This window comes from Oncorhynchus nerka, linkage group LG7 (genome assembly GCF_034236695.1).
Source record: "Oncorhynchus nerka isolate Pitt River linkage group LG7, Oner_Uvic_2.0, whole genome shotgun sequence".
Taxonomy (NCBI): Eukaryota; Metazoa; Chordata; class Actinopteri; order Salmoniformes; family Salmonidae; genus Oncorhynchus; species Oncorhynchus nerka.
In genome coordinates, this window is record NC_088402.1 from 73,535,837 (window position 1) to 73,549,591 (window position 13,755).

Here is a 13,755-nt window from a genome sequence, read left to right on the forward strand (position 1 = left end):
TATGTAGATCCCAGCTCTACAGGCTGGGTGCCTGTCTGTGTCTATGTAGATCCCAGCTCTACAGGCTGGGTGCCTGTCTGTGTCTATGTAGATCCCAGCTCTACAGGCTGGCTGCCTGTCTGTGTCTATGTAGATCCCAGCTCTACAGGCTGGCTGCCTGTCTGTGTCTATGTAGATCCCAGCTCTACAGGCTGGGTGCCTGTCTGTGTCTATGTAGATCCCAGCTCTACAGGCTGGGTGCCTGTCTGTGTCTATGTAGATCCCAGCTCTACAGGCTGGCTGCCTGTCTGTGTCTATGTAGATCCCAGCTCTACAGGCTGGGTGCCTGTCTGTGTCTATGTAGATCCCAGCTCTACAGGCTGGGTGCCTGTCTGTGTCTATGTAGATCCCAGCTCTACAGGCTGGCTGCCTGTCTGTGTCTATGTAGATCCCAGCTCTACAGGCTGGGTGCCTGTCTGTGTCTATGTAGATCCCAGCTCTACAGGCTGGCTGCCTGTCTGTGTCTGGGGCTAGCCTAACAGAGTGTCTCCTGACAGATGTCACTGATCCAGGCTGCTGCTTCTGGCTCTTGGTATCATCACCCACTCACTGTCCAGAGCACTGCTGAGACTGGGGATAGCACTGGGTCTAGTGTACTGCGGTGGGTACTGATTTATTTTGTGTTTAGGGAATTAGCTGCCAGATTAGCTTCCCCTTAGCAGAGCTTCTTCACCCCTGCAGAGTCAGTCTCTTTCTCTGTTACACACACTCTGAGATTACTCCACTGCCGAGAGAGAGAGAGAGAGAGAGAGAGAGAGAGAGGGAGAGATGTATGTCTGGGGCTTCATTTGATGGGCACCACCAACACCACCTCACCCCTGCAGTCAGTGTTTAAAAATAACACCACCTCTAGTCCTGTCCAATGCAGAAAGCTACTCCTACAGCCAGCCCCCAGCAGCTACCCTGCTTCCCATGTAGCTGACCCCGTAACCATAGAAACTGCCACAATCTCTCTCTCGGGCAGGTGTGGTTGGAACTCACATAGACAGCGGCCTCTGCTTAATAGCCTACCTACCACATGGGCTTTCTTTCGCGTGGTCACCGCTGGGTTTTCTCTCTCTCCTTTTCTCCCTCAACTTTTCTGTATCTCCTTGTTACATTTGTCTCTATTCTTTATAACTTCCTTGTGTAGGTTTATCTGGTGTATTATTTCCTTGAGAAATGAGTTTTATGTAAACAAAAGAACATGTGAACTGAGGCTTATGTGCATGGTTTATAGCTCTGAATAGAAGCTGAGGTCAGTGAAACAAAATAATGGAATATTATATGCATCTAGTTGAGTTCCTGGTAGACAGCACAAATGTAGGTTCCAAAAGCTGTGCTTTGTGACTAGCTGTGAGATGTCAGGGGATGTGTTCTAGTGTTCCCAGAGGAAGGTCCAGAGTTCAGAAAGTTCTCCTCTGGCATCACTGAGGAATCTCACTATTTTTCTCTCCTTAGACATTTTTATCCTGTTCCTGCTATCTGACGTTTCTTTCTCTCTTCTTCCTCCAACGGTGTCCTTCTCCTCGTCGCTCCCTCTGTCCCGTTCATTCTTTCTTCCCCTTCTCCTTCCTCCTGCTCTCCCAAGTGCAAGGTAATGATCGTTGCCATGGCAACTAAAACCAGCTCCCAGAGCAGGTTTGTTTTAATCCGGCCCCACTCCTCTCTCTCTCTCTCTCTCTCTCTCTCGCCTCTCTCCTTCCCTGTCAGCATGTTCTAAATGTAATAGCCTAATGATAATGCTAACAATCCTGATCATCATCACTCCTGTCTCATTTTCCTGATGACATCATCATTATTCAGGACAGAAATAGTGAGTGAGCTATTTTTTTTTTGCATTCTCTCCAAATAATAATCCAACCTAGGATGCTTTTGTACTGCACATACTTGGACATCTACCAATGTTAGATCCGCTATTGTCCTCTAACACAGCAACACTTTATATCTCACTAACTAAGATTCCAATAGCTGTTGTTGCCTCTTATGCCTCCTTGTTTTTGAGTGAACTGTGGTACAGCAAAGATTCCATCACCCTTGGCAGGAATCAACCCAGAGTCAATACAGCCATCCATTTTGGATGTGTGTGTGTGTGTGTGTGTCAGTGTCTGTCTGTGTCTGTGTCTGTGTGCGTTTGCGTTTGCGCACGCTCATGTTTCTGTGTTTAAATGCTCCTCTGTCTGTTTATTCAGCATAGTCCACAAGGTGTATGTTGCGTTGCTGGAGGAGACCAGCTGTTGAATGGTTGTGTAACTATGTGTTCTCATCAGCATCACAGCGTTTTACAGGAGGAAGACATGTCAGCAGCCCTAATCACCATCACCACATAAACCTATCAACACTCAACTCCAACTCTCTCTCTCTCATTCTTCCCCTCTCTCTTTCTCCCCATCTTTCTAATCCCATAGGACTTTGCTCTCCCCATCCCCTCCTATCTCGCTCTCTCTCTCCTCTCCCTGTCCCGCTCCAAACAGCTCTGTTGCTAGGAGACTGGAGGGGTTGAATCGGAGGAGGAGAGAACAGGAGGTGAGGAGAGAGCGGAGAAGAGGAGAGAGCAGTCCTGCACACAGACGAGTCGGGGGGGTTGGAGGCAGCTGGGTCACACAGACAGGCCAGAGGAGAGAGGAAGGGAGAAAAACACAGCAAACATTTAAAATGGAAAGGGCACTTTATCCTCAATGGAGTAGGGAGAGCAAACACTATAAAGCCCTACAGCCATCACACCACATACATCATAGGATTTACAGTTATATGTTGTCTCAAATACCACCAGCAGCAATACTACAGGTACAGTATAGCTACACTACCAGTCAAAAGTTTTAGAACACCTACTCATTCAAGGGTTTTTATTCATTTGACTATTTTCTACAATGTAGAATAATAGTGAAGACATCAAAACTTGGAAATAACACATATGGAATCATATAGTAACCAAAAAAGTGTTTCATATTTTATATTTGAGATTCTTCAAATAGCCACCCTTTGCATTGATGACAGCTTTGCACACTCTTGGCATTTTCTCAACCAGCTTCACCTGGAATGCTTTTCCAAGAGTCTTGAAGGAGTTCCCACATATGATGAGCACTTGTTGGCTGCTTATCCTTCACTCTGCTGTCTGACTCATCCCAAACCATCTCAAATTGGTTGAGGTCGGGGGATTGTGGAGGCCAGGTCTTCTGACGCAGCATGCCATCACTCTCCTTCTTGGTCAAATAGCCCTTGTACAGCCAAATAGCCCTTGTACAGTAGCACTACAGAGTGTAGTAGTAAGATTCAACACTGAGTCGTAAGGCTGTGTGTGTGTGTGTGTGTGTGTGTGTGTGTGTGTGTGTGTGTGTGTGTGTGTGTGTGTGTGTGTGTGTGTGTGTGTGTGTGTGTGTGTGTGTGTTGCTACGATCTGGAGCAGAGCTCAAACTCTCTCCCACACAGGGGCGAGGCCTCCAGACCAGTTAAAAATTGTGTTAATTTCTCCTCCTATGGGAGCAAAGAACTGTCTCTCCATGGCAACAGAGAGGGTGCTTAGAGGAAGAAAACCAAGCAGGGCGATCAACGACCCCCTCTTTGTACAGACACACACACACACACACAGTAACATACATATTTTTACACAAAAACACACACACCCACATATGAACCCACTGTGATATCACACTCCATGCACAGCTTACTAGAGATTAATTACAAAAATATTATCAAAAGGCTAGGAACACATTGGCTTCAAATATGTAGACCTATCGATTTCCCTTGTCCTAGAAGAGGCCTCATTCACACAAAAAAGTGGTTAAATTGTGTGTCTATGTGTGTCATCTACATCCAAAGCAGAGGAACCTTGCACATAATTTATTAGGGGACACTGAGGGCCCAAATTCAATATATTTTATTATGTGTAAAATGAACTGTATAGGGATCAGATTAAGGAGGCACTAGAGGCACTCCCCCATGGCCAAAGAAGCACTAAAATAACCACAGCACACAATCACTACTAAAAAAGTAGGTAAATTGGAGATATGGTTTGAGAGAGGCCTTGTTGCAGAAACATCAACATCAAAAGCAATCTTTATTATAATGCCTTGTCCTTTTTATATTAAGGGGGCAATCTGCTTCATTCATTTTTGGACATCTGAATGAATTAAATGCATCCATTTATTCTTGAAGAATATTTGTTTTACCTTTATTTAACTAGGCTAGTCAGTTAAGAACAAATTCTTACTTTCAATGACAGCCTAGGAACAGTGGGTTAACTGTCTTGTTCAGGGGCAAAATGACATATTTTTACATTGTCAGCTTGGGGATCTTGCAACGCTCTAACCACTAGGCTACCTGCCACCCCATGATATTAACCTATAAATGTTTCATGAGCTTAGTTCAACTGTCATTCCCCATCAGAACCCAAAAAATAAACTTATTTCACTCCAAGGTTTGATACAAAGCAAATGCAAACAAACATTATATAGCCTCAAAACATGGTTAAAGCTATAATTATGCTATACAGTATATCATGGATGGCCAATCCTTGCACCCATAGTTAGGTCTATGAATTTGAGAGTGGTTCCATTTCTCCAGCCCTATCCCTCAGCTTTTTACAGAAACAGGGGTGGGGAGAACACTTTACTATTGTTTCAACTGCCGATTGCCGCTTTAAGGTAAATTCTCCCCCATCTCGCCAGGTGTGGTGAAGTGGTGTTTTTGGGTAAAGTATTCAGCATTTGGTGTAGACTTAATAACCCATGTGCCAACCCATAGAGACTAAACAGGAGGGATAAAACAATGGCTAGATTATGCTGGAGTTGTGCCATGCAAAACTGTTAATGCAAATGTTGTTGAATGAAAGGAGCACTATTCTTTTGACTCCGTGCCCTTCTAACAGAGGGGAGCTCTCAGGAGAAGTGGAATAATTCATCAGATAATAATGATGATATTCATGCTCCATTTTGATGGCAGAACACAAATATTTTGTACTTAATTTCCATTCCATGTCTGCCTCAGGGGGGGGTACATACTCAACTACTCCAACACCGCTCAGCCTTTTCTTTCTGTTGTCTTTCATTAAGTTACAATAATATATTCACTGGTTTACAGCTCACTGGGTTACAGGATTACAGAGCGTTTAAGACCTCAATTAACCCTTTATGTCCTTTATGACAGCACTTCCTACAACCTTAGTCTCAACAAGGGTAGCTTACATATGGAGTCCCATGCCTAAGGCTGTGCTGTGTGTGGTGAGAAAGTCCGACCAAACCCAGACTGTGAATGAGGGATAGAGATATTTACAGGTTGCTGTTGGCATGGCAACAAAAAGCAACAGCTCTCATCCATTAAAAAGAATTTGCTGCCATACTCTGAGCAACAAAAGAGAAATTAACACAACATTCCTCTTTGAAATGGAGGACACACCTATTGCTGAATAAATGATTATATGTGCAAACCAGATTAGTGTTAGACTATACTATATATGGTGGCAGAGTATTTTATATCTGCTAATAATAATGTATAACTACAAATAACAGGCCGGTATGAATTAATGAAGTAATAATGGTGTGTGAATGTACCACTACAGTGTGCATGTCTACAGTAGTGTATGACTGCAGAGTGTCTCACCGTGCCATGGTCTATCTATGGTTATATTCACCTCCTCTCTGCTTGGGCTCTAATCACGACATAATGAGAGTTAAACGAAGTTGCATCCCCACACTGAGTCCTGCTGGATTCTCTAAGCACGGGCTGTTCTGCTGCGTTCACAACATTTTAGTTTTTTATTTCAACTTTATTTAACTAGGCAAGTCAGTTAAGAACAAATTCTTATTTACAATGACGGCCTACCAAAAGGCAAAAGGCCTCCTATGGGGACAGGGACTGGGATTAAAAATAAAAATAAATGAAATAAAAATATAGGACAAAACACACATCAGGACACGAGAGCCAACACAACACTACATATTTCGGAAACTCGGAACTACCGAGTTAAAACGAACGTAACTTATTTGCTAGAGCTTCTTATTGGTTGATTCTAAAACTTCCCAAGTTGGAAACTCAGGTATCATCGTTCTACAATTAGTAACCAATTCGGAGATGTCTCAGTTTCCGACATGACTTAAATGCAGCATTAGTCATACAGAAGGAGAGCAAGAGAGAGGACTGGGATATAGGCAGAGACAGAGAGTGTGAAAGAGAGATAGAGATTCCATACAATCCCATCAACTGTCTGAAATTAAGATTACACTAGGCCCATGCTGCAAAACTGTTCAAATCCACAATTCCCTTTAGTCAGTATCTGTCTCCTTCCTTCCACTCCTGTATAACTATCTCTGTGTTTACACCAACTGAAAACAGGTTCCTTTCTGCCCATCAACCACCATGCCATCCCCGCCCACACCCCCTCGTTTAGACCCCACAGTGAAACTTGGCAGACCCCAGGAGCAGCTGCAGAGAGGCCACCAACGCACATGCTGTGGAAACACACCCCCACCACACAGGAGTGGTCCGGGGGGCATTGGGCATTGTGGTTTTTTACTCTCTGTGTGTGTGTGTGTGTGTGTGTGTGTGTGTGTGTGTGTGTGTGTGTGTGTGTGTGTGTGTGTGTGTGTGTGTGTGAGAGAGAGAGAGAGAGAGAGAGAGAGAGAGAGAGACAGAGAGAGACAGAGACAGACAGAGAGAGAGACAGAGAGAGAGAGAGAGAGAGAGAGAGAGAGAGAGAGAGAGAGAGAGAGAGAGGAGGGAGGGCAGGTCTAGGCGTACCTTGTGTGTATTTATTTGGTTGGCACATGGCCTAGGCCTGAAGCAGACAGAGTGAGAGAATGAAGAAGAGAAGGAGATCTGAGGACTGATAGCACATGACCGTTAAATCGACTGATACACTATCAACCACTCAGTAAGGGAACAGTCCAGGATGACATACCACTGGCTGACAGACAAGAGAACAGACACACAAACCCCCTCCACACTCACATTGATACACATGGACCTTTCTCATGTCTAATTGCACCTCAATTTCACTATTTGACCTTCTACTTCCCACTTTAATTAATGCTGTAATTACTGCCTTGTGTTTGCTTATGTTTTTCTCTTTGTTGTGGAGTTTTGCACAGGTGGGGGCTGGACATGGGGGAGTCCACTGCTTTCTCCCATCAATAATTACATATGTGATATTCAGGAATACTCTCATTTAGTAGGACTGGAAATCCCACATAGTCCTCTATAACATAATTTGCATGCTCTTCTCACTCATGCACGGAGTAAAAAATTGTTCCCTGCCCAGGCTCCAACCTTGTATTCCTGTAGATCAAGTTACTGTACATTTACAAACTTGGCCCTTACAGATTGACTTCAGTTTAGCCATTTCTGGGTTTGTTCCTTGGACATCAATCTGTGTCAAAATAAAAAGCTGTGGCCCACAAGCAATGTAAGATTGATAAAGTGTTGAAAAAAAGGACATTTAATAACTATAATGTGACATAATGACACATAAAGACTGATTCCTGTGGGTAATAAATGTTGTTGCTCAAAAATCTATCATGTCATCGATAACAAACACAAAAGAAAAAGGTAATGTGACGCTCCATCATCAAAAGGTAATGTAACGCTCCATCATCAAAATAACATTGGCATTGGCGGTACGCCAGCAGCATACCACCCTGCATACCACTGCTGGCTTGCTTCTGAAGCTAAGCAGGGTTGGTCCTGGTCAGTTCCTGGATGGGAGACCAGATGCTGCTGGAAGTGGTGTTGGAGGGCCAGTAAGAGGCACTCTTTCCTCTGGTCTAAAAAAGGGAAAAAAATATCCCAATGCCCCAGGGCAGTGATTGGGGACACTGCCCTGTGTAGGGTGCTGTCTTTCGGATGGGACGTTAAACGGGTATCCTGACTCTCTTAGGTCATTAAAGATCCCATGGCACTTATCGTAAAAGTAGGGGTGTTAACCCCAGTGTCTGGATAAAATTCCCAATATGGCCCTCAAACCATCACGGGCACCTAATAATCCCCAGTTTACAACTGGCTCATTCATCCCTCAACTCTCCCCTGTAACTATTACCCAGGTCGTTGCTGCAAATGAGAACGTGTTCTCAGTCAACTCACCTGGTAAAATAAACAAATAGATAAAAACGCTCCATCATCAAAAGGTAATGTAATGCTCCATCATCAAAAGGTAATGCTACGCTCCATCATCAAAAGGTCATATAACGCTCCACCATCAAAAGGTAATGCTACGCCCATCATCAAAAGGTAATGCTACGCTCCATCATCAAAAGGTCATGTAACACTCCATCATCAAAAGGTAATGCTACGCGCCATCATCAAAAGGTCATGTAACGCTCCATCATCAAAAGGTAATGCTACGCTCCATCATCAAAAGGTCATGTAACACTCCATCATCAAAAGGTAATGCTACGCTCCATCATCAAAAGGTCGTGTAACGCTCCATCATCAAAAGGTAATGCTACGCTCCATCATCAAAAGGTCATGTAACACTCCATCATCAAAAGGTAATGCTACGCTCCATCATCAAAAGGTAATGCTACGTTCCATCACCAAAAGGTAATGCTACGCTCCATCATCAAAAGGTCATGTAACGCTCCATCATCAAAAGGTAATGTAACACTCCATCATCAAAGACAGAAAAAAAGAAAGACAAACAAAACTAAATCTCAAACTCTAGATGCACCTGCCAAGAGGCTTTATCATGAAAACAATATAACCTATTAAGTGTTTGATTAAGCAGAAAAATAAAGGCTATGCATTTACACAGGTAACACACCTGAGGACGAATCAGTTGAATAACCCACACCTTAGTTGTACTGATATTGTAATTTGAGTCTTTTGTTCACACTAGTATTAAGGGTCCTTGGAGAGCTTGACCCAACACCATGGTGGGGGTTGGTGTGATTCCCTGAAGGCATCATTTAAAATGGTGGCAATCTCAATTGACACTGAACACACACAAAACCTCTACTATACTGTGCCTAAATGGTGTATGTATTCTTAACCTTTGGTCAGTCATCCTAGACAATCACTGTATCAGAATGGCTATCCATCCATCTCCAACCCTAAAAATAGCCTACCTAAATAAATCATTTAGATTATCACCTTAGATTAACACAGGATGAACTAAATCCAAATCAATGTCTATTGTATGAGATGATCAAATGGTGAAATCATTTGAATTTAAATCCTAAACAGAAGTGGTTTTAACTTTAATGGAGGGAGGATGCCATTATACTGATGCTGAATAGCCTACACTTTTGTTCCTGCCTGAGACCCTCAAAGACCAAATACGCACGGTTACTGCGCTCATGTCAAACACTGTACAAATGCAATATCACTGTTATCTACCTATAAGCTAATATCAGAATAGAACGTTTGATGAATGTGAATAAATGCACTAAGGGGGGGAAAGTCATAAAAATACATGCAATGTAGTGTACCAGCGCAGGGAGTGTATGTGGACCGATCTGCATCTATCCTGCACAGGACAATGCTAAGTGGTGGGGTGCACACATATCCTACTGTAACTATAGCTAGTTTTGCTTTTCATAGCATGACCATCTAGTCAATAGAAATTCATTGTTGTCAATTAGTTCAAGACATTCAAACTAAAAAAATATGCTAATGTTTACAATACATTTAGGTTCGGATGTTCAAGGCGTATGGTGCACAATTAGCCATCCCCATTGAAAATAGGATGGCTTTTGTGGATTTATGCTATCATACGAGGTAAAGGTGAACATGATCAAATATTTGGATAATCTATAAACCCTCACCTCCACCTTCCATACAATGCCCTCCTTCCTCCAGGGGACATACCAACCCCCCGACATCCCCCATTTGGGCCACGCTGCTGGCACCCAAAGTATGCGCGTTCACTCAATTGTCCTACATGGCAGGAGTCTGGACAAGACATAGGCTACTAGGCGTATGTCTACTTTTTATCATTGTTTTGTGAATGGGCTATTAACTCATAAATACTGCTTAGTAGCATAACGCACTGCATCTCAGTGCTACATACACCCTGGTTCGAATCCAGGCTGTATCACAACCGGCCGTGATTGGGAGTCCCATAGGGCGGCGCACAATTGGTCCAGCGTCGTCCGGGTTTGGCCGGTGTAGGCCGCCATTGTAAATAAGAATTTGTTCTTAACTGACTTGCCTAGTTAAATAAAGGTTACATTTAATAATTTAAAAAAGAATGATAACCATTCGTTAACAGAACATTAACCAAGTCATTCGCGAGACGAGCACAGAAAGATACCCCACACTGGCGATTTTGCCTCTTTATGCACCAGCGTTGCTATGGCAGCTGATGGGGATGGGAGTATGACTGCTCTGTTCAGAGGATGAGAGTCGGAATAGGTTAGAGTCTGTGAATAGGTTAGGGTGAGGAGGGAAAACCAAACACTGAAAAGTTGTAATCAAATAGCCTATGACAGGTACATGTGGTTGTGGTGAAATCAAATAGCCTAGGTTTAACTGATGGCATGGGACGTGTCATGCGACCGCGCGCATACACACACAAACACGCACACTTTACCGTTGACTTGACCGGGACATATAGGACCGGCTTCCCTGACGCTCCTTTCTTGTGCTCCCCGAGGATGTTGCTCCCGACCTGAAACCCTTTCGACTTCACCCAGAATTTGAATTTAGCATTGATGTGACTATTGTCGACATACATGCTGTCCGACTCTTCGTTTTGCAACAATGTCTGCATGATTTTGTTGTATTTTCGCCGGGTGACGGTCTTTGTTTTACCCGAGTCCCCATATGTCCGGAGGCACCAGTCCTGAAATTCACGGAACATCTCAACCTCTAAAACGACGGGACTCTGGCTCCTTTTCGTTATATCAGTGCATGATGATTTTTTTGTTGCCATAGCGTTCGCTCTTGTAACACGTTTGTCCCTTCAAATAATAGGCTATAATAGCTAGGCTACTAAAATGCAGATTTACCCCTCCTCTGCCCGTCCCGCGTCGAGGAGGATGGTTCCGCAAATGGGATGATTTCTGCCTTTCCTTAAACTGAATTAAAGGCGTAGGAAACTGATTCGGGAAGCAGCTGCACACCTGTTTGCAGAGACGCGTTGCCTGCTGTCCCGAACCGCAACGGCAAAATGTCACTTGCTCACATATTCCGATGAGGAATTGAGGGAGGGGGCTGTCCTATAGAGCGGGTATTTCCCACCTGTGCGTAAAACGGTCTCTTGACTGGAAGCTGAGATATGGATAAAAAAAACACAGTGCTCACTAAACAATAAAGAACAAAGGATGAGGGGAAACCTGTGGTTTTCTAATGACCTAATATTCGGCATCCGAGCTGATGCAGACTCAAGTGAAAACCGTGACAATTCTCAAACATTTAGGCTACTCGGTATTGAGCCATGTAGGCTATCCTATCATCACAACCAGTCACGCGCACCGGGGATGTTTCCCTGCTTCCCACCTGTTTGAATGGGACCTGCGCGTGCACCATCCCGAACCGCCTATAGGACGTTCCGTAGAAATTATATTCTCAAAGAAGCAATAGGATATAAAGGCAACCTGTAAAACAAAGCATTTTAGGTTAATTTAAAGGCGTTATCTGTAAGGGAATTACAAGGTGCATTATAAGTAGCAGCCTAATCGTAGAATGTTCTATACACCGACGCCTCTGCATCAATGAAGACCTATGATTCTTTGAAGAATTTCCTCAAATGTGAATAAGACATCTTAAATATACACTGTTAATTTGGTGGTCATGAGAAAACAGTCTCTTATCTTCACTCACGAAAATAGACTGATATCAGATCTGGTCCGTACAGAAGATTGAATTATAGACCTATAGGAAATATAAATTGTGCATCTGTCCCACCCAAAAATGATAACTATTGCACATAGCCTACAGTGAGAGATTCACGAGCATGTAAAGTATCAACTCTGTCTGTCTATGTGTTATTCCACACACATTGACCAGAAGAAAATCCATGGAGTTCAATAGACTCCGATCTGAGGTAAAAATGCTCTTAATACTCTCTATGTTTTGGCATTCGCCTGGCTAGTGTCCTATAATGTTCCAGTGTGTTCTCTGTGTCCATATGTGTGTGAGGCCTCTGTAGAACCATGCTGGGACTGCTGCTGGTGGTGACTGCTCCTGTTGCCATGACAGCAGGGCAGCAGAGGTGGGATGCCCCATCCTCATCTCTCCATCCTCCCTCCCTGACTCACACCAACACACAACGGAATTCTGGACAATAATACCACCCCTCTGCTCTCGCCTCCATATCCTAACACTGAATAATGAACAGCGTCAACTCATTCAATAGGTCCCTGACCAAATAACAAATGTGTGTGAGAGAGAGAGAGAGAGAGAGAGAGAGAGAGAGAGAGAGAGAGAGAGAAGAGAAAGAGAGAGAGAGAGAGAGAGAGAGAGAGAGAGAGAGAGAGAGAGAGAGAGAGAGAGAGAGAGAGAGAGAGAGAGAGAGAGAGAAGAGAGAGAGAGAGAGAGAGAGAGAGAGAGAGAGAGAGAAAGAAGAGAGAGAGAGAGAGAGAGAGAGAGTTTTACCCAGCCACACACAGATGAGACTTTCTTTTAGTTTCTTAATGTGGTATTATTTTGATACATATCTCTCTGGCAGGACTGGCCTGCATTAGTAAAGGTTGAGTGGATTAGCCAGCCCACTGAATGGCCCGGCTCAAGGCTACATAAGTCCCAGCATCTGCTAGGGACCTGGTTTGAGATGCCAAGTTGTTCCACAGTATTTCTTGTTTGTTAACTCTTGATGTCACAGGAACACTGATGTAAAGGCTGCTCAATCTGATAAATCACATAACCAAAGGCACGTGTGTGTGGGTTTGGTATACTTGAACCTGAAATGAATTTGGATTAAACATAGACACACCATCACTGAGCACAAACACGGGCGAGCATACATGACACAAACACACAAGCACGTGCGCACACAAGACAAGACCTCTGACTGAGAGGACCTTTAACCTGGTCCAGCACCCCATTCCACAATCAAATGAGGTTCAGCTGGTGGGAAGTCACACTTTCTCACTCCTAATGAGGCGATATAGTGCTGGAATTATTGCCACTATCCCCCACTACAATTCTCCACCCCGGGGGTGGCCAGGGGTGACTCTGGTACTGACAGGCTGAGCTTACAGTGTGTCAGGCAGTGAGGGAGAGAGAGAGAGACAGACAGAGAGAGAGAAACAGAGAAACATAGAGACAGAGAGAGAGAGAGAGAGAGACAGAGCGAGAGCGATGGGGAGAGAAAGAGAGAGAGAACAAAAGAGAAAGAGACACACAGAGAGAGAGAGAGAGAGAGAGAGAGAGAGAGAGAATGAGAGAGGAGAGAGAGTGTGCCTGAGATGGATGGAGACAGACAGTGTGAGACTGAATGAGAGAATAAGAGGCTGCTGAATCAGTCTCAGTTAGAATGACAAGTTAACCTTGCTCTGCGTGCTGATCCCAAACATACTGGTAACTGCACCTTCTTCTTTCTGTGCTGATCTTCTCCATATGATACTCCACTCTCAGAGAGACGATCTGTTGACTGCTGCCACCTGGAGGTCATTCTTTAGAACTCCTGCTATCAGTTTGGTGGGGGAGATTGGGTTACCTGTTTATTCAGACATGGTATCATGGACCAGAAATTAGTAATCTAACTTCTGGACCACCAGAATTTAGATTACTGATCTGGGATGGTGGCGAGCTCAGGGTTGCGAAATCAAACAAACAATCTCAGTTCATCTAATTATGTTTTTA

At 43.9% G+C, this 13,755-nt stretch overlaps 1 protein-coding gene across 1 annotated transcript in view; it reads right to left on the reverse strand.

Annotated features, from left to right (window-relative positions):
- The window catches only part of LOC115132359 (nucleolar protein 4-like), a 37,912-nt gene extending 26,850 nt beyond the window's left edge, over positions 1 to 11,062 (reverse strand). The window contains exon 1 of the mRNA XM_029664939.2: positions 10,541 to 11,062. Coding sequence (XP_029520799.2) covers positions 10,541 to 10,882 — 342 coding nt within the window. The 5' untranslated portion in view covers positions 10,883 to 11,062. The remainder of the gene's footprint in view (positions 1 to 10,540) is intronic.
- Positions 11,063 to 13,755: the final 2,693 nt, after the last annotated feature.